Source organism: Pocillopora verrucosa, chromosome 12, assembly GCF_036669915.1.
Source record: "Pocillopora verrucosa isolate sample1 chromosome 12, ASM3666991v2, whole genome shotgun sequence".
In the NCBI taxonomy this organism is placed as follows: Eukaryota; Metazoa; Cnidaria; class Anthozoa; order Scleractinia; family Pocilloporidae; genus Pocillopora; species Pocillopora verrucosa.
The window spans coordinates 7,016,499-7,041,638 of NC_089323.1; the positions used below are offsets into that span (position 1 = coordinate 7,016,499).

The following is a 25,140-nucleotide window of genomic DNA, read 5'->3' on the forward strand; positions in this document are numbered from 1 at the left end:
ATGAGTAACGCTGCAGAAATCCTAAAATCAGTCCAGATAGGTTTAAATGTCGTCATATTTCTTCTGAACACTGATCGTGGCCTACGAGCGACTGAGTTGTGTAATGAATGTGTAATTCTTCTTCAAAACCTTGACTCTGGTAGTCACCTTGATATCTCCGATGTACTACTCAATGCGTACTACGCCATCTCTGGTTACACAGATGCAGAAAGACATGCCGTCAAACTTCTTGACACATTTAACCATGCTTGGAGACTAATCTTCGATCTGGGAGACATAAATATAGCACAAAGCCGGTTTGTAGAGGCAAAGCAACTCTTTAAAGGCGCACTCACCATCATGAAAGCAATTGGTCACAAAAGAAAAAAAGGACTGGCTTATGGAAGACTCGGAAATGTGTTTCTTTCCATTGGCAAATATCAGAATGCTAAAGAATATCACGAGAAAGCACTTGCCATCGCGATAGAAATTGGCGACAGAGGAGGAGAAGGAAGAACATACGGGAACCTCGGAAATGTGTTTCGTTGCCTTGGCGAACATCAGAATGCTAAAAAATATCACGAGAAAGCACTTGCCATCGCGATAGAAATTGGCGACAGACGAGGAGAAGGAACAACATACGGGAACCTCGGAAGTGTGTTTCATTCCCTTGGCGAATATCAGAATGCTAAAGAATATCACGAGAAAGCACTTGCCCTCGCGATAGAAATTGGCGACAGAGGAGGAGAAGGAAGAACATACGGGAACCTCGGAAAAGTGTTTGATTCCCTTGGAGAATATCAGAATGCTAAAGAATATCACGAGAAAGCACTTGCCATCGCGATAGAAATTGGCAACAGAGGAGGAGAAGGAAAAACATACGGGAACCTCGGAAGTGTGTTTTATTCCCTTGGCGAATATCAGAATGCTAAAGAATATCACGAGAAAGCACTTGCCATCGCGATAGCAATTGGCGACAGAGGAAGAGAAGGAACAACATACGGGAACCTCGGAAATGTGTTTCATTCCCTTGGCGAATATCAGAATGCTAAAGAATATTACGAGAAAGCACTTGCTATCGCGATAGAAATTGGCGACAGAGGAAAAAAAGGAACAACATATGAGAACCTCGGAAATGTGTTTCATTCCCTTGGCGAACATCAGAATGCTAAAGAATATTACGAGAAAGCACTTGCCATCGCGATACAAATTGGCGACAGAGGAGGAGAAGGAAGAACATACGGGAACCTCGGAAATGTGTTTCATTCCCTTGGCGAATATCAGAATGCTAAAGAATATTACGAGAAAGCACTTGCCATCGCGATAGCAATTGGCGACAGAGGAGGAGAAGGAAGAAGATACGGGAACCTCGGAAGTGTGTTTCATTCCCTTGGCGAATATCAGAATGCTAGAGAATGTCACGAGAAAGCACTTGCCATCGCGATAGAAATTGGCGACAGAGGAGGAGAAGGAAGAACATACGGGAACCTCGGAAATGTGTTTGATTCCCTTGGAGAATATCAGAATGCTAAAGAATATCACGAGAAAGCACTTGCCATCGCGATAGAAATTGGCGACAGAGGAGGAGAAGGAACAACATACGGGAACCTCGGAAGTGTGTTTCATTGCCTTGGCGAATATCAGAATGCTAAAGAATATCACGAGAAAGCACTTGCCATCGCGATAGAAATTGGCGACAGAGGAGGAGAAGGAAGAACATACGGGAACCTCGGAAGTGTGTTTGATTGCCTTGGCGAATATCAGAATGCTAAAGAATATCACGAGAAAGCACTTGCCATCGCGATAGAAATTGGCGACAGAGGAGGAGAAGGAGGAACATACGGGAACCTCGGAAGTGTGTTTGATTCCCTTGGAGAATATCAGAATGCTAAAGAATATCACGAGAAGGCACTTGCCATCGCGATAGAAATTGGCGACAGAGGAAAAGAAGGAACAACATACTTAAAACTTGGAACAGTGTACCTCCGGCTTAACAAAAATCAGCCAGCTAGAGAACATTTGGACAAAGCAGTCGGCGTCAGTATTGCAATTGGTGACAGAGAACTGGAAGCAATGGCTAACGTAAGTTTGGCACATGTCTCTGATTCTGTAAATGACAGGCAGAAGGCAAAAGAACATTGTGAGAAGGTGATCACAATCAGCAGAGAATGTGGCAATAGAAAGTGTGAGGCACAATTATACCTAAGCGTTGGACGTCTATCCCAATCGTTTGGTGAATATGATAAGGCAGCATATTATTTACAGAAAGCTCGTTCCATAAGCAGCGAAATTGGACTCAAAATGACTGAGTTTCAAAGCCTTCTCAGTATTACGGTGTTAAAGATATCGCAGTTAGAGGATGTGGAGGCAATGGAATATCTTCTCCAAGGTATTGAAAAATATGAGCAAATCAGAAATCTTCAGAAAGGAAACAGTGGACTTAAAATTTCTCTGTTAGAGCAACACGGTACTTTTCCCTACAAGTTACTCACTCACCTCCTTTGTGATACTGGAAAATTTCGAGATGCTCTCTATGTTGAGGAGCTGGGACGAGCAAGTGTCCTCGCAGAACTCATGGCAGACAAATACTCCTCTGAAAGCCACATCTCAGCTGATCCACGATCATGGTTCGGGATTGAAAACATCGCGAGAAGAGAAAGAAACTGTGTTTTTTTGTACATTTCGTATGAAGATCGGCAAGTTCTTCTCTGGGTACTGAAAGCAAATGGAGACATTTTCTTTCGAGTAACAGACGAAGTGAAAATAGACACTCTTATCGCTGAGCAAGTTTGTGAAGTGGAAGGAGTTTTCAAAAAGAGCGCCAAATGCTTTGGTGTTTTACCCACGGCAAACTGCGAAGACCGATCACTGGATGACAACGTGACGACATCTCTTCATGAAGAGAGCCAAGCAAATTTGCGAGGTGACAAAACCAAAGATACCGGAAGAAGTCATCATTTGTGCTACGAATGGATCGTCGCACCTGTGGCAGATTTACTCACAGAGCCCGAAATCATCATTGTACCGGATCGTTTTTCGTACCGAGTCCCATTTGCTGCCTTGCGTGATGAACAAGGCGGAAAGTATTTATCGGAGAAGTACAGAATACGCATCGTCCCTTCACTGACAACTCTCGGTCTCATTCAAGAATGTCCAACAGACTATCACAGTCAAACTGGCGGACTGGTTGTGGGTGATCCTACGGTTGGCGAAGTGCAATACAATGGACGTCTCACTGACATTATACCATTGTTCTTTGCAAGTAAGGAAGCAGAGATGGTTGGTCAACTGCTGGGTGTTCAGCCCTTATTGGGAAGTCGCGCAACAAAGCAGGCGGTTCTTCAAGCAATACCTTCAGTGAGTCTGATACATCTTGCCGCACATGGAAATTCCGAAAGAGGAGAGATTGCCCTCTCTCCTCAATGTACTACTAACAATACTCCAAAATGGGAAGACTACCTCCTGACAATGTCCGACATTGAAGGAGTTCAAGTGCGAGCTAAACTGGTAGTACTCAGCTGTTGTCACAGTGGGCGTGGATTGGTTAAAAAAGAAGGAGTTATTGGAATCGCTCGAGCATTCTTAGCATCTGGTGCACGTTCAGTGTTGGTAGCATCGTGGGCTCTAGAAGACCAAGCAACGGCGAAGCTCATGAAATGTTTCTATAAACACCTTGTGCGTGGAGAAAGTGCCAGTGAATCTCTTCACCAGGCCGTTCAATGGTTGAGAAGCAATGGATTCTCCAAACCTTCCCAATGGGCCCCGTTTGTGTTGATGGGGGATAACGTGACATTTGAAAAAAGGGTAAGTCTGATTATAATGAGCAATTTTCTACGATAAACCGATTAGCACACTGAACTTGTTCAGTTCACTCAGTTGTCGTAATTTTTTTTGTTTGTTTTTGTCGTTGTCTTTCATCCATAAAATGCCAGGAAAAAGAACTTGATTTTATCTCGCAATCGGAGCCACAATTTTTTCACAGAAGGCTTTTTAAAATTGGCTTTGAATTAGCGTTTCTTTTGTATGCAATATACTCGGAAATAATTAGTCAAAGTCGATGCGATACTAAACGCTATGACGATAAAGGTAACTTGAGAAGCTGAAAAAGTTCACTTTATCTGTAAAAAATCAACAAAAATAACAATAAATTGACAATCTTAAAGTCACATTCGTATCAAACAAGGTATGTTCGACAAGTTTGGACAATCGTACCCAATGGCATTGAAGAAGAAAGTAATTTCTTTAATTGGAAATCTGTTCCGTCTACTTTAAAGCTGAAATAGTGACAAATTTACAATACTTTTTCAGGAAAGAAGAACTCGAGGAGGACAACAACGAGGCGGAGAAGAAACAGAGTGACTACTGATCCTACACCACAAAGATTCTTCTTCCCAAACATTGTCGTTCAATGGACACTGGTATTACTTTGCGAAGACATTTTTAATTTTTTTATTTAGTCAAGTAGTAGATTTTGCGTGCTTTTGTAGGCAGGGCTTAATCGAAAGGCAGCGACGATGAAACCTGCGATTTAGTTGTTTGATCTATTAATTATATCATCAAAAGGGAACTACAATAAATTCGGATGGGGAAACTGAACGCAGGAAATTAGCTCAATGTATAAAAATGTGAGAATGTTGGCAAAGTTTCGTCAAAACTCAAAATTAATTCTCCCGTTGGACGCACACGTGATCATTGAAGAGTGATTAACACTGTTCACAGGTGCAGGAGATGATAACAAACTAACAGAAGAGGGAACAAAAAGTGCCGAGATACTGAAGACACAATCAAAAAAAAAAGAGAAGATAATTATGTAAAAATCAGACAGAGAAGAGGAAAATGTCTGAGAATTACCGCAAAAATCAAACAGTGTTGAGAACAGGGCGCTACATATTAATCTATAATTTAAATGGAAGAGAACAAACAGAGTGCAATATACTAAAAGAAAAGTATTAACAAATAGAGAAGAAGAGAAACGGTGAGCGAATTATTGAGATAAAATTAGGAGAAAACATTGCGCGAGATACTAACACCAAACAGGAGAGTGCAAACAGTTCGTAGGATATGAACGTGACAATCAGCCAGAATTAACCCTTTAACTCCCAAGATCTCATAGTATTTCTCCCTACTGTCTGCCATAAAATACTTATGATTTCAATTTGGAGAATTTGGTATTGGATCAGCCCGTAGTTCCCTAATCGAGTTTTCTTCTTTATTCTCCTAACTTGTCTGCTTGATTCTGTGTTGATATTGTAAGGAGAAATTCTGTCTTGGTCACTCATGGGAGTTAAAGGGTTAAGGAAAAGAACAGAGGGCTCGATTCTATGATAGGAAAGAAATTTAAGTTAAAACAAACAGTGATGTAGATATTAACTTGGAAGTCAAACAGAGACGAGAAAAGCATTGTGTAAGATTTGAATGAAATATTTAATCGGAGGAGAGAACGAGTTATGCACAAGATTCAACTGAACAAAAATTCCAAACAGAGCAGTGAAAAAGAAAACAGTTCTCAATATAATCGAAACAAACAAAGTAAAAAGAAGAAACAGTGGACTGGACAAACAGTAAAATCATAGGCATGCAATACATGCAAGAGTTGTTTTTTCGGCTGGATGATTTGGGGTGGGACACTGTGTAACTCATGTTTTCATTTTTGTTAAAGAAAAAGAGCCTTAACCTCAAAAGGAACGAAAATAACGCATTAGTTTAGTTAAAAGACAGGAAAAAAAAGTTCCTATTAGTCTGAAATAAACTCACACGTAGTTATATCGTGGTCCATTGTCTATGTGGTCTGAGTGATTAGAAACAAAAATAAACTTACTTTACCTTAAGAGAGAGGGGTAGGGAGGAAGGGGGGAGAGAGGGAGAGAGAGAGAGGGGGAGAGAGGGGAGAGAGGGGGAGAGAGAGGGGGAGAGACGGGAGAGAGGGGGGAGAGAGAGAGAGGGGGAGAGAGGGGAGAGAGGGGGAGAGAGGGGAGAGAGAGGGGGAGAGAGCGGGAGAGAGGGGCAGAGAGAGGAGGAGAGAGGGGGAGAGAGAGGGGGAGAGAGGGGAGAGAGAGGGGAGAAAGGGGGCGAGAGAGGGAGAGAGAGAGAGGGGGGAGAGGGGGGGAGAGATGGGGGGGGAGAGTGGGAGAGAGAAATAAAATTTATTTTTATTAACCGCTTTTTCGGCCCATACAACTTGATTATGGGGGAAATGTTTAGTTCCTCTATTTTGCCCCAACTTCAAGATCGTGGCTCATTACTGTTCCTAATAATATACATGAAAAAATTACTCAGTTCGGATTGGTTAAGATAAATGCAGTTTTCAGGTAATTCGATGCAGAAGAAGGTTAATTCAGTGCAAAGAAGTAACAAACCAGACATTCTGATTGGTCAGTAATCAAAGAAACTTACAGATAGCCAATCAAATGCGAGCCTTGGATGTCGCAACATTTGGATGCGCTGAATATTTGCGAGCGAAACAATGGCCGGCGTTTCAAGTAGGTTTTCTTTCGCCACCGCAACAACACGACAGCAGCTGAAAAACAGCTCTAACAACGAAAACACCGTAAAAAGCACTACTCTTTGGTTATCGGTTCGGAAAAAGTGGTGTTTAGAGAAGGGAATTGCCGAGGAAATTGAAAATTACGAGAAGACTCAGCTTAACACTTTGCTCGAGCGATTCCACGCCAAAATTAAAAGCAAACATGATTAAACCTCGCAAACGACGATTCCATTTCATCGAAAGTGATTCGGTGTTTAGCCGAACTTTGAACTTTTTGTGCCCTAAAGATGTGAAAATATCATTGTATATTATTGTTTTGATCGTACGCAGTTGTTTTGCCCGAACGCACCGTTTGAATAAATTATTTTTTCACTTGATGCGCGCGCTTTGCCTCTGCACAATTATGATAAGCTATCTCGTATTTTTTCATGTATGTTATTGATACGTAATCACATAATTTGTCTTGTACAATTTGAAATAAATAAGCATTTGTGAACTGCACTCACTTGGTGAGTGACCAATTGACATCTACGTATTGACAAACGGCAGTTGAATCCCTCGGAGGGCATCTAAATGTCCACATTCATTCTGTGGTGAGACTGGGAGCACATGTGAAAGTTCGGAGTGTCCGACATATCTCCAGCCTTCTTCTCAGATAACGCTCGGGTCCAAACGTTCCTTTACAATGAAATAATACAAAGTTTATGTTCTTGGGCATAACTATGTATTGCGCCCGACTTAGAGTCATTTTAGCCCTTTCCGTTAGGCGAAGGTTATGACTCTGAGAAGGGCCCAAAAACACAATCATGCTTCAGAACATAAATTATTTTACTATCATTTACACTTTTGGAGGGTATTGAGAAAATAAAAACCGAAGAATTGGGAATAAAAATTCAGAAGGAAGGAGAGGGGATTCCGGATGGAGTGGGTCAGTAGTATTCTGGCTATCCGCGGCCCCTTGCCAACACCGTACAAACATGGCCGGTCAGAAGGCTTCACTGCAGGCTAACAATGGCAGAGCGTTACAAGACATTGCAAAGCAAGGCTATACGTGGAAAAGCCCACGAGGGAAGAACTGGGATATTGTAAGCTTCCAAAGTTCACTGCGCGAATGAAGTGGTATTCAGGTGAGGTTCGTTGAACAATGGAGAGCCAAATCATCGGAATGGACCGTTAAGACGATAGAATATAGCCTCCTTTGTGACATTCTTGCTAAATTGAGCCAGTTTGAGACCCCGACAAAGAGGACTGGAGACTACTTACTCCTTGCATGTGATTGGTCGATGTCTTGGAACACCAAAATTTAAAGGTGAAAAAGACGACTGATTCCTTTCGATCAAAGCTTCCATTTCTTTCAAACGTTTTTAAACTTTTATTTCGATAGAGCGATGGAAGCTAGCGAGTTAGAATGCTGCTTGACAGTGGAACACCTCAATTCCAATGGTGTGGTCACGAAACGGCGAACGTACAAGAGTATTACAGTTGTCTTGGGTCGAGATGAATTTCGCGACATCGCTCTCCGAATAGGCCATTTTACAGTAGTGTACTTAGTTGCCAAGCCTTTGATTTGGAGTGAGGCTGAAGGTGACCTTGTTGTGTTAGAGACCAGAATCTAGTTAGCATGATAACAAATTAATTTGCATTTCAAAAGCAGCAAGGTTTGTAACATAACAAGGTCACCCTTAGCCTCACTCCTGTTCAAAGGCTTGGCAACCAAGCACACAACTGTAAAATGGACTATTGTCAGTAGTCGGTCTCCGTTGGGAAAGACTTTTCTCCTGAAGGAATTAACCATTCACAAACGGTTTTTACAGGAAGGGAAGGCGACAATCAAACTTCTAACACAGAAGATACAAATAATGTTTTCGAATTGTCCACCGAATCAGCTCGCAGCGTTTTTAAAATGTCTGTTATTGAAACTTGCTCAAAGTAAACAAAATGGAATTGCGAGTAACAGAAGACGGCTTCTCAGTGATAGAGCGCGGTCATTTGAAAACATAAGCCCTCTTATAGACAAGGATTTCACAGTAGGCTGTAAGAAAAGACCACTAGAAGATAAGAACGGTGTGACACCGAAGCGAATTAAAACTACAGGTAAAGAAAGCGATTCGAGTTTTGGAAACGAAGAACACAACGGAGCGGCAAGAAAACGTCTCAGCTCTTTGAGTTCTTTTCAAATGAATCTTATACCTGAGAAAATGGCAGTGGTGAACGCCATAAGAGCTGGAAAGAGTGTGTTTTTTACTGGTGGTGCCGGAACTGGCAAGTCATATCTCTTGAAACGTTTGATAACACTGTTACCACCTCAGAGTACCTTTATAACTGCTAGTACTGGAGCAGCAGCTTGTCATATTGGTGGGACTACGCTTCATGCATTTGCAGGTGTGTTCCCTTTGCAAGAGTGCTGAGGAGCGTTTTCCTTTTTATTGTAGTACTCATACATTTGCGCTAGACATATAATTGATGGCAGCAGTGAAATTGGTCGATTAATGGCTCTGGGGAGAAAGGAAGGGATGAAACGTTGACGAAGTAAAGAATTCATTAGTCTTCGAGCAGGCCCTCCTTTTCGGTTAGGTCTGTCGCCCGTGTCATAAAAACTCAGTGGAAAAAAATTGATGTTAGTGCGCCGCGCGGAGCTCTTGGAGTGAGGCCCCCAAGTTCAACGAACAACCACTGACATGCAGAAAAGAATGTTGAGGGGGTGTAAAGGGGGTTACTTTGCCAGCAGATTCGCCTTCCTTCCTTCCTTACCAGAAATAAGTGAACTCATACTCCACCCACTTTTCTCTACTTGAAGGAGACTCTGCTGGCAGGGTAATGGAAATGAAAGACTCGGTTTGCAGAACATTGAGGAGAAGAGTTGTTTTCAGACTAGGGTGAGTGTCTGGGAGACATGATGCCAGGCAGAATTGTGTACGTCTAACCTCTGGCCCCTTTCTCCACGGAAGACCCCACCCATCACAGGCCACCATCCTGAAGTCTCTGGGTAGAGCTGTCACATAGACTCTATAGGATATGATTTGTGATATTGTGTTTTTTTTTTTTTTGAGAAAAAAATGATGTCACTCACATTTTGTCCAGGTCTTAAATATAACGGCGAGAAACCTTCTTGTAGGTTGGAACAACCTATGAGGTAAGGCTTTCAAGAGGAATGTCATGTAGCCACTTTAATTTCTGTTGATGGGTTTTCAAAATTTGATTAGTTTTCATGGTCTTGTGCATGACAGGTATTGGCAGTGGAAGTGCACCTCTTGCTCAGTGTGTGGATCTGGCATCACGGCCTGGGCGAGCCCAACAGTGGAGACGTTGTAAACATTTGATTATCGATGAAATCTCAATGGTTGAGTCCACCTATTTTGATAAACTTGAAGCAGTAGCCCGTGCTGTGAGAAAAAAAGAAAATATCCCATTTGGTGGAATTCAGCTGATTTTATCAGGAGATTTCTTACAGCTTCCTCCTGTAACAAAACAACAAGGACCCAAAAAGTTTTGCTTTCAGGTAAAAAATTATGATCCATTGACATTTCATCCAAAGACTGGGCAATCAGATTTTATAAAAGCCACTGTCATGAGATTTTATGCAACCTTTGACTTTTTGTTACAATTATTTCAGGCAGAAAGTTGGAGTAAATGTGTTGAAACAACCATTGAGCTTAAACATGTCTTTAGACAAAAAGATCCACTCTTTATCTCGATTCTTCAGAATGTGTGAGTTGGAAGGTAAAAATCTTAATTTTTGCAAGCAGTTTATGTTAATTCATAATGAACAATTAATATGAATTATGTCAATATGAGTCAATGTGGTCTTTCAAGATACAGTGCAGCTGTCACAACAAGCCACCATTATCATTTCTGTTGAACAACTAGATTACATGTTGCTGAGAATCTGTTCAGTAAAAGATCCCAGATGACATCAAAATGTGGTAAGGACAAAAAGTGTCACACAAGCCACGGCCGAGTATGTCTCTAATGTTCTTACTACATTTTGACATATTCTGTGATCTATCACTGTTACCACCCACTGCAACATAGAATCTATTTGCTTTATACAATAAAGAGGCAAAATGTTGCTAATGGTGAGGTCATCTATGTGACTGTCCTCCAGCAGATCCTAAGTAAGAACCAATCAAACTGCATGTATAATTCAGCTTATCATAAAAATCTCAATCTCCTCAATTGTAGATGGTTTTAAAAAACTCCTATTTTCGACTAATTCACTTGCCAAGTTGTTATTGGACAGTCTGTTATCGGACAGTTTGTTATCAAACAGTTCAATAAGCCAATCACATTCAAATTTGTGGTTTAAATCAACCAATCACAGCCTTGTTACTCCTTTGTCAGTCTTAGAATGCAAATTTTCCCTTTCTTTCATAACTTGGCTGTTCTTCTTTTCTTGGAAATTATAACTTTTAAGATTAATTGGTAATAAGACTTAATGTCACTTAATTCGGTTTGTGATCATACAATTGAGAAACAATTCAGACTTCTGCTGGACAGTCTTCTGATTTTGTTATCACTTGTATAATTACAGACCAAATGGGACTCCACTCAGTCCCCTTACCTTTACTTATTGTGTAGATAATATTCTGTTGTATCCAGTTGTTCAGATGCTCTTGTATCCAAGTTAACTGCAACTAAGAATCAACTAATAGAACAAGGAGGAATACTTGCTACCGAGCTTTGCACCCACAAGGAAAATGTCAATCAGATAAACGACATACATTTGACAAGACTACCTGGTGAAAAGAAGGTATTTGAAGCAACTGACAGTGACAGTGGAATGAGCGCAATGCTTGACAGTCATGTTCCTGTGTCTTACGTTTTGGAATTAAAAGTAGGAGCACAGGTAACAACTTCTTACATAGTACAGCTTTGCTTTACACATTTACAGAATGTAAAATGTAAAATATAGTTATAATGATATTTCTTAATAAATAAATTATTTATGACCATAACAATGATGGGTCATCAGACTTTGATAACTCATCGTAAAATAGATTGTAGTAATGTATTCACCACTTCAAAAGAGAAATGTAATCTTTGTCTTGCAATGTGGTCACTTCGGTTGTGGATCGCTTTTGGGTATTGATAACTCCTGTTATTAGTAAATGTTAATGATAAATGTTGAATGATTTATCCAAAATACCTTTTCTCCTTTATTAGGTGATGCTGGCTAAGAACTTGAATGTCTTGAAAGGACTTGTCAATGGTGCTCGTGGAATAATCAAAGGATTTGACGTGGGATCTGCTGGTCTGTTAATTATACACTAACAGTATTAAGAACCAACATAATGACCAGCTCCCAGTTGGCAGCTTGTTAGCTCAGTTAGTAGTGCACTGCACTGGTATCCAGAGGTCATTGCATCAAATCCTCAGTTTTCCTTTCAGGCCTTATTTTCACTGCTTTTAAAGTAGAGTTCATAACAGTAATACAAAGATCGCTTCCAAATTCACACTAACAGTATTATCAGAAAATTTCATGTATTACGCAGGAAAATAAGTTTGCAGTCACAATTGCGAGATTCCTGAGAAATGTGTTCAAGAAATTCTCCTTTGATCAACACTTGACCACCATTTTGATCACTGATAACTATTCAAAAAGGCTGTCACAATGTTAACTGAATATAAATGTTACCGCATAATTTTTTGACCAGTCATAATAAGATTGGGACTATAATTGAAGTGATACAAACTTTTGAAAAATTATAGGCTCATTAGAAGGATTTTATATTGCTGAATGACACAATTTCCTTCAGGTTACCCTATTGTCAAGTTTGTTTCTGGGATTGAAGAGATCATTGGTCCTGAAAAGTGGGTTGTATCAACACCTGGTGGAGGAACAGTCACTCGGCGACAGCTGCCACTTAAATTAGCATGGGCAGTGTCCATACACAAAAGCCAGGTAATAGAAGCTAAAAAAAAGATTGCAATGGTAACTTCTTGTAATAATAGTGGGGTGGATGAAAAAAGGGGTTAACATTTAATTGAGGCAAGGCTAACTTTCTAACAAAGCTGATAAGTGATTTCTTCCTACAGTATGCATTGCTTTAGGATTCAGTGGTTTTAAAGTGCTTTTTTTCTCTCTGTGCCACCACAGAACTACTAAATAATTTCATCCTTGTTAGTTTAGAGAGAAATGGTGAGGAAGCTCAAATAAATCGTGGGTTTTTCAAAGTATAGGTTTCTTTTACTAGTATATTACACAGGAAATTGAAAAAAGCAGCAACTTTCAATTTGCAAAAGTGTTATTAATTAATGAAAATAATGAGCCATCCAATGATAAAAACGCATCAACGCAAAACAATAAAAGGAAGAAACAAAGGAATCAATGGAAAGTAGCCTCTAAAAATGAGGTATTATAGTTAAAAAGTTTAGAGTTTTTGTTTTTAAAAATTTGTCACACTTGCTGAAATTTGAGATATATCAGATATAGATACTGAAATGGAAAAAGTCTGATGTTGGTTCTGCACTGGGGAACAGGAAAAGAACCTAATCTGTTGAGGTCAAGCCATTTCTGTGACAATTTTGCTTATCAACTAAATTAGGTAACTGCTCTTTGCTGTTGTAGTGTTCTCTACCAATTTCAATTTTTCTTCCAGGGTATGACACTGGATTGTGTTGAAATCTCTCTGTCAAGAGTCTTTGAATATGGCCAAGCTTATGTTGCACTTTCAAGAGCCCGCAGTCTTCAAGGCCTCCAAGTTTTGGACTTTGATAGCAAGTGTGTACGCGCTCACCCTGATGTCTTGCGTTACTATGCAAGGCTGCAGCGGGATACAAAAGTCAAGAAAGCCAACACTGATCACTTCAACTTTCAGAATGAAGACAAAGAAAATATTTACTCTTGCTAAGTGAAGTATTCATATACCAACAGTCAGTACAAGACCTGTGGTAAGAAGGGAGAAAGGGAAAAGGAAGTTGACAAGAAAAGGACAACAATCTGAGCTGTAATTTCTTGCTCATGCAATGTTTCAAGCATTTATCTGATCCCAAGAGACTAACACACACCACTTCAGATAAGACTCAGAGACTAAGAGACACACCCTATTAGTCATGTAATTAATTAGACTGTATATTTCTTTGCTACAAACACTGCTTGTAGAGGATTGTAAAAAAGATTTTTCATAAATACCTGCATAATGAAAATATTTTTAATTAATTTAAACTATTTTGACTTGTTCTATTTATTATATATTTTTTTATTCTGGCAAAGACTCCTACATATAAGTTATTGCCTAAAGATCAGCAAACAGAAGATAACGAAAATACCCTGTAGTGATAAATAAAGCTAAAGCATAATAAAATTGTTTTTGAAGCTAATTTGTTTTTGTTTTTCACCCGAGTTGATAATGTAAATTAGCCCTTGTAAACAGTTTCTAGCCCTTCTTTGAAGCTTAAGAATCTCTTTATAATGACTAATTACCATTATCAATTCAGTTGATAACACCAACTTTTTTTTGTCACAACCCCCACCAACACAGCACCACAGTTTCTTTAGAAACTTACCCCCTATAATTTTTTCTAACACTGTTTAATAATCTGAATAACACTGAAATCCAAAGGTCTCCCATTCAATTCTCAGTAAAGAATTTCAACTCTATACACTGCATTCTGATAGGTCACCAAATATAGTGATGTAGAATTTTCATTTGATTAAACACCCAACCTTGAAAGAGCACTCACTCCATAGCATAGTAAAAGTTTAAAAGCACCACCTTAAATAGGCACCCTACTGCCTTACAATCTCTAAATTCATGTTTTGTCACAAAATCAACTTACTACTTGCTGAAAATGGTGATGATTTGATTTCATAAGCACCCACAGCGCTTACTTGAATAAAATACAGATGGCTCCAAATTCAGTGACCAAACCTTTTTCATTTAACTATGGCATCCAAAACAGTTCCAGCTTGTAGCATGATACATTTTTTATTTAGAAAAATATTTCACAATTTTGCCTCTGTGAACACCTATAGAGGCAAAACACAGTCATGGCCAACTTCTAAGATGCCCTCAACCTGAATTTAATCATTCTCTACACAGCTTGGATAAGCTCGCAAAGGTACTTTCTTCAATGATTCACTTGTCACCTACTTAAATCATTACATAATTATTTAACTGATTTTATAGCACATTAAATATGCTTTACATGTGTGTTGAAAAGTAACAACCTTCTCATCAGTGACTTTTTACCATGGATTAATAATACTTTATCTTATGTAATGAACTTCTTGTCAGTGGCCGTTATGGAAATTGACAACCCACACACAGGCCACACAGAACACTACAACCATGAGAAAGCATTTCAAAGCTGTCGACCACACCCTCCCTGTCTGGGCTCCATCTATTACCTGTCAATAAACCACACAATGGCAATATTGTCTGATTAATACTGTGATTTATTTGACAGTCAAACAGTGAGACTGTGTGCAAGGCAAAGTTTGTTGAAGTGAGCTACAATTGTAAGCATGCTAGAATTTCTAATCGTCATCATCATCCATGCTGAACTAAAATAGTTTTTAATACTAAACATTCTAAAGAAATATATTAAAATTAATTTTTTATGAATATGACACAATGCAACTAAAAAAGTGAAGTTTGAAGGTCTCTGGTATAAACCTGCCATTGCAAAAGTTGTAAACATTATCTCTAATCTTGGTAATTTGGTTTTATCAACTGAGTTGATACTGTAAATTGGCCAGAATTTCAAAGCTGACATTTTGAGTATTAGTCCTTTGTAAGGGCACATAGAGGAATTGTGGGTTGAGTGTGAGTTTATATGCAGAATAATTTTTGGTGAAGGGCTAATGATCTGGGCAGGGTTAAGGGAAAAAAATAAATTATATAATTTATAAAACACATATGAAATATCAGTATGCCCCCAAAGTAGATACAATCTACAAATCATTACATGAAGTGAGGCCTAAGCAAATGAGCTGACTCTTGATAATAAATTTGGGATTGTCAAAAATATATATATAATTTCTCTCCCTAACAACCTATGAATTTTATACAGTACAGGTGATGGCTAGTACAGTCACCTCTTGACTTTTAGACATGACGTTTATGAACAGAACTAAAACACCCGTCAAAAAATACCCCCCAAAATTTTAATTTTTGAAAAACAAAGTGTTGCTATAACAAGAGTTGAGTGTTCTGTGAATGTTACTCAGTCTATAAGGTGAACTAGTCTAATTGATAGGCATCAAACTCTAACAAGTACAAACAACATACAATACTGTGAAGATGTTACGCAAATACATCAAAAGAGAACTTCTTGATCACATTCTCTTTGCCAGCTACACCCATTGTTGAACTAAGTGAGGGATTCTTCAAAAACTCCTTCATTGCTAAAGCAAATGATTCAGCATCAGGATTGCATAAAAATCCTGTCACACCATTTTGAACAGTTTCCAATGGCCCTCCACTGTTAACTGCGATTACCGGACGCTTCATATACATGGCCTCAATTGGAACAATCCCAAAGTGTGCATGACTTGGAGTATAGATTAAGCAAGAACATTGATTAAGAAGACTTAGCTTTTGAGCATCACTGAATGATCTCACAAATGTGACTTTACTGTTCAGGTTGTATTGTTCAGCAAGTTTGCAAAGTTCCAAATGGTGCTCCTTGTTTTCTGTTACTCTGTCATCATATCCTCCTGTAAGAACAACAAAGATATATTGTATAAATAGAGACTGTTCCATGGAAAGTGGGCACAAACCCCTTTTATTCACAAGTTGCAATGCATCAAATGTACAAACGAGTGAGCGCAGCAAACAAGTGAATTTTTGATGTATCACAACTAGTGAATGAAAATCATTCAAGCACTTTCCATGGTATTATGTTTTTGTTTCATACATGCTGACATTTTTTCACATTTCAATACTTAAAGATTGGAAGCAAATGACTGAAAATACATCATTTGTCCAATCAGAGACATGGACAATTAAGTACTTCACAGTGAAAATCTCAGTATGTATGAAATAATTGTTTGAACTGAAATGTTCCCCTTGACTTTTTGAACCCAGAGATATAATAAATACCTTACTAACCTTGTTTTTTTGTTCTGTACTGTAAATTACAGAAAATAGTTATTTTTGCATGGATTTATTACCCATATGCTTTGCCCTTGGGCCATAAATCCAAAAATTTTGGAGTGTAACTCAAAGAATGGACCTTGAACTTGGTAAGTAAGAGGTACATGTAATGTAAGCTGTACATGTAATGTAAGCTAAGGACCTCAAACTTGATAAATAAAAGGTACCTTATTGTTTACCTGCCATAACTAAATGAACATCCTTCCATTCCTCATCACTGATAATATTTCTGAGCCAATCTAATGCCTCCAAGGCAAGGTTCAAATTTTTCTTTCTTTCATACCGATTTATAGACAAGAAAACACACTTGGCAGTAGGTGGTATGAGGTCTTCAATTTCCTCCTTTACAACTGGTTTATCAAATGAAGAAAAATTCAATGAAGGATACAAGACACGTGGACGGTTACTGCACAGACTTGTAAATGTTGACAAAAATGTTTCAGCAGTAAAATTGCTGTTTACAAGAACACTATCTGCCATGCCTGAAATGGAAAAAGAATGATCATATTTCCTGACACTGCCACTGCATGTACATGACATGATGCACACTAACCATAAGCATTTTCCATATTTTAACCCTCTTCCTTCCATAATTGACCAAGACAGAATTTTTCCTTACAAGTCAATACAATATCAAGCAGACAAGTGATAGAATAAAGAAAATATCCAATATCAAATTAGCTGAAGTAACATCACAAGAACTGTAAGGCAGACTGTAAAGAGAAATACCAGTGAGATCTTAGGTGTGAAAGGTTTACATGAAACTTGACATAATTCTTACATGTTTCTCAACCATTAGTTACATGAGAATTGTATAATAATCTGATGGATATTATTTAATCAAAAGTCACACCCATTCTTCCTTGTCCCCTGAGAAAAAAAGATCAATGTCCCATCAACCCTTCATTCCCTTTGAGTTACTGCCTTATAGATTTCCTTACATTATCACCCTTGGTACCTGAAGCCTGGTGATAATGAAAATGATACAAAAAGTTGAATGCAAACCTTTTATATCCTGATAAATCGAAATCTTAATCAACTAGGCTCTAATGCAAAGGTAACAAACCATTACACTTATCAAATGAGTCCAAAATTTCTGGTGAACATTAATCTTTGTGCATGTCCCCCTGATTCCATGACATCATTTACAAGATACTCAAACATTCATTTACACATACACTGTGATTGGTGCAAGATATCCAAATGCTGTGATATACTCTACACACTAACATAGAGTTATTTTTTAAATAAAAAATTCAAGAAGCTCCTGTTGGTCGCACTAATTCTCCTTTTCAATACCTAAGGAAATGTAGAAAGAAAGTATGGAGAATATGTATACTGATGTTTGGGTGTAAACGGCTAAGTATGAGGCAGGAAGTAATCTGTACTCAGACTGATGGTCATACTTGCTTTGGGATAAAAATCAAACTTTCCAAAATCCCCTGGAAAAGGTATATTTACTTGCGCAAGCACTACAATAAAAATTTACTTTGAAGTTTATCCATTCCCCAAAATAGTGTCTTAAAATCAGGCTCCCATTCCCATCCCAAAGAAAAATTATAAGGAAGAATTAAAAGAACCATTACATATAATATAAATAGCCTCTGGTCACCCCTGCCAGTTTGAATCTGTACTAGCACCCCCTAACCCTCAAAACTTAACACCAGGACAAAGGCTTCTTTATTGTCCTTTACAAGTGAAGATCATATTTCAACTTACCAGTTGTGGGTTCCTCCAACCAGTCTATTACGGAGCACGATAGAGCTTTTACGATAGCTTTTTCGTTGAGTAAGGAGCAAATCAGGAAAATGACAATAAAACACGATCCGTGCTTTGCTGAGCTTTTGAAAGGGGATACAGACAGACACCTGATCACAGAACACAACATCCATCCGCCATGATGAGAAGAACACCAGATAAATAGAGACATAAATCATCCCTACAGACGCCCAGAAAAATTATTTTTTCACAACAAAGTGTTATTCTTGAACTCGCCGAAAACTAGCCATAAATTGTTGTATTTTGATCTCAAAAGCGAATTCATTACTTGTGTATACGTTATTACGCTCTGTATACTCTTTCTGGAAAGCATAGCAGTCAGTTTCACGAAGTTTGTCGCTGTGTCCTGATCGGGGTAAAAATGACTAATGCCCCATTCACACCAAAGCTTAAACATGTTTAAAAGTTGTTTTGTTAAACACAATTTTTTTTTTCTTCATAGAAACTATTTAGCCGAATATTTTTGACTTGAATGTAGCACATTGGAAATGCAAGTTAGCAAGTACTTGAATCCAATGGAAAATCAAGTTTTTCAGTTCGCTGTTTATAATTTTCATTCGATGAAAACCAGTTTAACAAAACATGTTTTGCTGGTGTGAATGGGGTATAAGACAAATGACTGAGTTTACCGAATCAATAACGAAACCTGACGAGAGTTTAGCGATTGTGAACGACTAAGCCCGAAAAACGTAACGAAAATTGGTTCTTCTCTGTCTTGGCAAAAGCGGTAAAATTTCTCTAAGAGGAAAATCGCTATTCGTCTTCAAGCGGATGCGTGGGTCTATGGAGAAAAGGAACCAAAAAGTCTTTTAAATCCCTTCATTTTTTCGCGTGAATTTTTAGATGAGGAGCGCCTGAGTATGAGTAGAATTTTGGTTCGTAGAAATCGCGGAGAGCCGCTGGTTTTCAACTAAAACAAAACAGAAAATTTAGAGTTTAAATACAATTATATTGGTCACTTGATCGTCAAACTAAAATATCTCTCGGCAGAATTGTACGATGAACAGTGAAGTCGTCAAATAACTATCTTTGTCTCCTTCTCACCTGCATTTATATGAGTAACATTCTCGCTTCATATCGAAACAAACTTATTTGAATTGGGAATGCAACAGAGATCGCAACAAAAACGTGTCGAAACAGATAAACAGTAATGTACGCTCGCCCCCTCCCCTAGTCTAGCTTTTTTTTTAGCTTTGTACGTACCTTGCTTGTAAACGTATTTTAGACTTGGTATGTCGACGTTGCAGGGAACATTTTCTTTGATTAGAATTTCAGACCAGGATGCGTTAAAACTTTTCAGAGTTTAAAATCATTCAGCGTTCCATCCGTAATTTCCATATATTTCTCCGTATTTGTTGGGTATATTTAAATATGTCAACACACTCGAAAGGTGATCCGCCTGTTGCCCACCAAGGTATTCCTTTGAAGCGATATCTCACATGGAGCCCAGATGTTTTTTTGGCCAAAGCTTGCACAAAATCATTCCCACTGTCTCTTTATTTCAAAACAATTCTTCACCCTGTGAGCGTCAGTTTTACGAAATTACTTGCTTCTACTAACGGCTTCCGGCCAAAAGTTATTTCGTAAAAAGACGCTTCAAACGGCCCATGGAGGCTTTAAAATATCACAGATGCGTCGATTAACATTCCATTTAACTTAATTGAGATATTCAGACCGAGATGTAATTTAGACAGGCAATTTTCAGAGCTTTATTCATTACCCTCATAGATTTTGTTTGTCTCATGTCTACAATTGTTAACGAGGAATACATAATGTGGTATGCCTGTGTTCGGACGCTCTACCAATGAGCTATGGGAGATTCGTGGCAGGCTATAGTGGACCTCAATGAATAAGCTTTTTGACTTGATTTTCTCTGAAAAGGAGGGAACAAGCACCAAACACAAGCATACATTCCGAATTAAAAATAGCACAACTTTTTGTGTTGCTTGTAGGGCCAAAGTTAGTCATAAAATTCATCGAGAGAAAAACTTTATTCTTTAATCCTCAGGATCAAATTAGAAATTCTCCCCTATAGCCTCTTAAATCAGTTGAGAGGGCTTGGCTTTTTTCTGTATCTGTTCATTGAATATTATAAATGCATTGATACTGTAATGCATGAGAAATTATATGTTAATTTTCAAGAATTGAAGCGAATATATCTGATAAATATAAAAAAAATATATTGTTCACGTTATTCGCGTCCGCTGCAGCACTTAAGAGGACAAGCCTGCAGGCTGATAGATCGCTAATCACATCAAGTGATACGTTAAACGACGCAGTGAAACGAGATTCTTCTTCTCCTGGCCACGCAGTGTGTAAAGATAGGTATGCAACGCATGCAAGCGTTTTGTGGGTTAGGATGGGCCACCAAGTAACTGACGTTTGCATTTTTGTACAAGAAAAAAAAATCACTTTTCAAAAGATTCCAAAGAAAATATCGTTAAATGGGAAGCGAAAAAAAGCCCTTTCAATTCATTCGAAATATACTCAGGCACAGGTCTTTTGCTGTCTATTGTCTTTGTTGTCTGAATAATTGTAAGGTGCAACACTCACTGTTGTCTCCTTCAGAGCCATTGTTTGGTCTCGTCACGCAACACGCTCTCTCTCCTCCCGTTGCGTGACGAGAGCGAACAAATGCTACGTGGGAGGATACGCTAACATGCAAGACCTTATTATGGGCATTTGGTCACCTTATTATGGGCATTCATACCTTTCCATCAGTTGTTAACAATGAAACCGCTTGTGTGAGTTTAATCAAATAGACATGCTCAATCTGAGAAGTTTACAAATGCTAAAATGATTTACACATTACGTTTTACGCGGGGAGTCAGTTATCTTCGGCAAAACAAGTTTTAAGATTCAGAAAGATGGTAACCGTTTTTAGTGTTCCCAATGTAAACAATGAGTGAAATAGGGCCATTCGAAATTGAAATTTTTGTCATGAATATGTTCATCAAATGAGCAGAAATTCTTCTTCTCATAAAGTCTCCGTTTGGACCGGCTCTTCTAATGTTGTTTCCTAGGCCGTGCTAGGTAGCTTAACGTTTTTCAGTGTCAGTTGTAACGCAGAGTATGCAAAAATCGCACGTTATTTCTAAATTTCAAATTAATTCGAGGCGGGGAGATCCAGTCTGTTTGATAATTTAACCCTGTGTACTTAATTTATGGAGGGGATGATAAGCGATTGATTTTCAGGTTCCTGAACAGCCCTTTCTTGTGTTCTGTACAAATCGAGCTCAATCTTTTTTCTTGGTAACCGTTTTTCCCTCTTCGATTCATAGGTTTTTTATTCACCCATTTTACTTCTATTTTACAGAAGCTTTCACGTCTTCCTTACAATAACTATTTGCATTAATCTTTGTTTTGCAGGGGAAGTCGTATTTCGGTTTTTTGCTTTTGGTTTCATCAGTCATACGACTAGAATATCAAACAAAACAAGCTCCTTGTGTAAAAGGTTAGTAGTAAAAAAATAAATTTAGAAACAATCTTTCCCGCTTTACAAAACTGAAATGTTTTGCACTGGCCTTTAACGGCAGAGGATTTAACCTCCAAATAATCTTGAATTTTGGCAAAGCTTTGTTGCTTTTAAAAAACTTGACTTCAACTGAACATAGTCTGCAAAATAAAATGATGAACTCAATTTTAGGCCTTTAACTTCCACGATCTTACTAAGTCTCCTTTGCAAATGTAACAAATATCTCAGTAAATATTTTTAGAGAATGAAGCGTTGCGTCTTCTCATGAAATCTCCGTTCGGACTGGCTCTTCCGATGTTTTTCCCTGGTCTTCATAAGTAGCTTAACGTTTTTCAGTGTCAGTTGTAACGCAGAGTATACACAAATCGCACAGTATTGCTAAATTTCAAACTGAATCGAGACGGGGAAATTCAGTCTGTTTGATAATTCAACCCTGTGTGCTTAATTTAAGGAGAGGATGATGAGCGATTGATTTTCAGGTTCCTAAACGGTCTCTTTTTTTTTCAGTACAAATCGAGCTCAACTTTATACCTGGTAACCGCTTTTCCCTCTTATACACAAGCTTCTTGTGTAAAAGGTTAGTAGTAAAACAATAAATTTAGAAACAATCTTTCCGGCTTTACAAAACTGAAATGTTTTGCACTGGATATTCAAAGCCAGAGGATTTAATCTCCAAATTATCTGAGATTTTGGCAAAGATTTGTTGCTTTAAACTTGATTTAAGTTGATCAAAGTCTGCAAAATAAAATGATGAACTCAATTTTAGGACCTTAACTTCCACGATCTTATACTAAGTCTCCCTTTCAAATGTTATAAATATCACAGTAAATATTTTTAGAGAATGAATTGTGGCGTCTTCTCATAAAATCTCCGTTTGGACTGGTTCTGCCAATGTTGTTTCCTTGGCCTTCATAAGTAGCTTAACCTTTTTCAGCGTCAGTTCAAACGCGGAGTATACACAAATCGCACAGTATTGCTAAATTTTAAATTAATTCGAGGCGGGAAAATCTAGTCTGTTTGATAATTCGGGCCTGCGTGCTTAATTTGGAGAGGATGATGAGCGATTGATTTTCAGGTTTCTGAAGGCTTTTTTGTGTTCTGTACAAATCGAGCTCATTTTTATACTTGGTTACCGTTTTTCCCCCTTCGGTTCATCAATTTTTTTTAAAACCATTTTACTTCTATTTTACAGAAGTTTTCACGTCTTTCTTACAATAGCTATTTGCATTTATCTTTGTTTTGTAGGGGAAGTCGTATTTCGGTTTCTTGCTTTTGGTTTCATCAATCATACGACTAGAATATCAAACAAGACAAGCTTCTTGTGTAAAAGATTAGTAGTAAAAAAATAAATTTGGAAACAATATTTCCCGCCTTACAAAACTGAAATGTTTTGCACTGGACATTCAAAGCCAGAGGATTTAACCTCCAAATAATCTTTCGGCAAAGATTTGTTGCTTAAAACTTGACTTTAACTGATCAAAGTCTGCGAAATAAAATGATGAACTCAATTTTAGGCCTTTAACTTCCATGATCTTACTAAGTCTCCTTTGCAAATGTAACAAATATCTCAGTAAATATTTTTAGAGAATGAAGTGTTGTGTCTTCTCATAAAATCTATGTTTGGGCCGGCTCTTCCAATGTTGTTTTCTTGGCCTTCATAAGGAGCTTAACGTTTTTCAGTGTCAGTTGTAAAGCAGAGTATATACAAATCGCGTAGTATTGCTAAATTTTAAACTGATTCAAGGCGGGGAAATTCAGTCTGTTTGATGACTCAACCCTGTGTGCTTAATTTATGGAGAGGATGATGAGCGATTGATTCTCAGGTTCCTAAAGAGTCTCTTTTTTTGTTTCGTACAAATCGAGTTCAACTTTATACTTGGTAACCGTTTTTCCCTCTTCGATTCATAATTTTTTTTTTCACCCACTTTACTTCAGTCTATTTTACAGAAGCTTTCACGTCTTCCTTACAATAGCCATTCGCATTTATCTTTGTTTTGCAGGGGAAGTCGTATTTAGGTTTCTTGCTTTTGGTTTCATCAGTCATACGACTAGAATATCAAACAAGACAAGTTTCTTGTGTAAAAGGTTAGTACTAAAAAATATAAATTTAGAAAGAATCTTTCCCGCTTTACAAAACTGAAATGTTATGCACTGGACATTCAAAGCCACAGGATTTAATCTCCAAATAATCTTAGATTTTGGCAAAGATTTGTTGCTTAAAGCTTGACTTTAACTGATCAAAGTCTGCAAAATAAAATAATGAACTCAATTTTAGGCCTTTAACTTCCGTGATCTTACCAAGTCTCCTTTACAAATGCAACAAATATCCCAGTGAATATTTTTAGAGAATGAAGTATTGCGTCTTCTCATAAAATCTTCGTTTGGATCGGCTCTTCCAATATTGTTTCCTTGGCCTTTGTAAGTAGCTTAACGTTTTTCAGTGTCAGTTGTAACGCAGAGTATATACAAACCGCACAGTATTGCTAAATTCCAAACTGATTCGAGGCGGGGAAATTCAGTCTTTTTGATAATTCAACCCTTGTGCCTAATTTATAAAGAGGATGATGAGCGATTGATTTTCAGGTTTCTGAACGGCTTTTTTTGAGTTCTGTTCAAATCGAGGTCAATCTTTTTACTTAATAACCGTTTTTCCCTCTTCGGTTCAACAATTATTTTTCACTCATTTTACTTCTTTTTTACAGAAATTTTCACGTCTTTCTTACAATAGCTATTTGCATTTATCTTTGTTTTGCAGGGGAAGTCTTATTCAGGTTTCTTGCTTTTGGTTTCATCAGTCATACGACTAGAATATCAAACAATACAAGCTTCTTGTGTAAAAGGTTAGTAGTAAAATATAAATTTAGAAACAATCTTTCCTGCTTTACAAAACTGAAATGTTTTGCACTGGACATTCAAAGCCAGAGGATTTAACCTCTTAATAATCTTAGATTTTGAAAAAGATTTGTTGCCTAAAACTTGACTTCAACTGATCAAAGTCTGCAAAATAAAATGATGAAGTCAATTTTAGGACCTTAACCTCCATGATCTTACTAAGACTCCTTTGCAAATGAAACAAATATCTTAGTAAATGTTTTTAGAGAATGAAGTGTTGCGTCCTCTCATAAAATCTCTGTTTGGACCGGCTTTTCTAATATTGTTTCGTTGGCCTTCTTGAGTAGCTTAACGTTTTTCGGTGTCAGTTAAAACGCAGAGTATACACAAATCGCACAATATTAGTATTAGGATACCTACTAAGTCTCCTTTGCAAATGTAACAAATATCTCAGTAAATATTTTTAGAGAATGAAGTGTTGTGTCTTCTCA

The 25,140-nt window shown here is 38.0% G+C and overlaps 2 protein-coding genes and 1 pseudogene across 2 annotated transcripts; 2 read left to right on the forward strand and 1 right to left on the reverse strand.

Moving 5' to 3' along the window:
- LOC131789777 (tetratricopeptide repeat protein 28-like) lies at positions 1–4,423 on the forward strand (annotated as a pseudogene).
- Positions 4,424–7,782: 3,359 nt separating this feature from the next.
- Positions 7,783–13,746, forward strand: LOC131790099 (ATP-dependent DNA helicase PIF1-like). Its single transcript, XM_066158987.1, is given in 8 exon segments — positions 7,783–7,985; positions 8,202–8,845; positions 9,691–9,962; positions 10,077–10,183; positions 11,063–11,309; positions 11,627–11,714; positions 12,220–12,365; positions 13,063–13,746. Coding segments are annotated over 8 exon segments (1,890 nt in total). The 5' UTR covers positions 7,783–7,851; the 3' UTR covers positions 13,315–13,746.
- Positions 13,747–14,411: 665 nt separating this feature from the next.
- Positions 14,412–20,038, reverse strand: LOC131790088 (alpha-1,3/1,6-mannosyltransferase ALG2). Its single transcript, XM_066158986.1, is given in 6 exon segments — positions 14,412–14,813; positions 15,697–16,124; positions 16,743–17,045; positions 18,283–18,337; positions 18,339–19,252; positions 19,546–20,038. Coding segments are annotated over 4 exon segments (933 nt in total). The 5' UTR covers positions 18,501–19,252; positions 19,546–20,038; the 3' UTR covers positions 14,412–14,813; positions 15,697–15,711.
- Between the last annotated feature and the right edge of the window lie 5,102 nt (positions 20,039–25,140).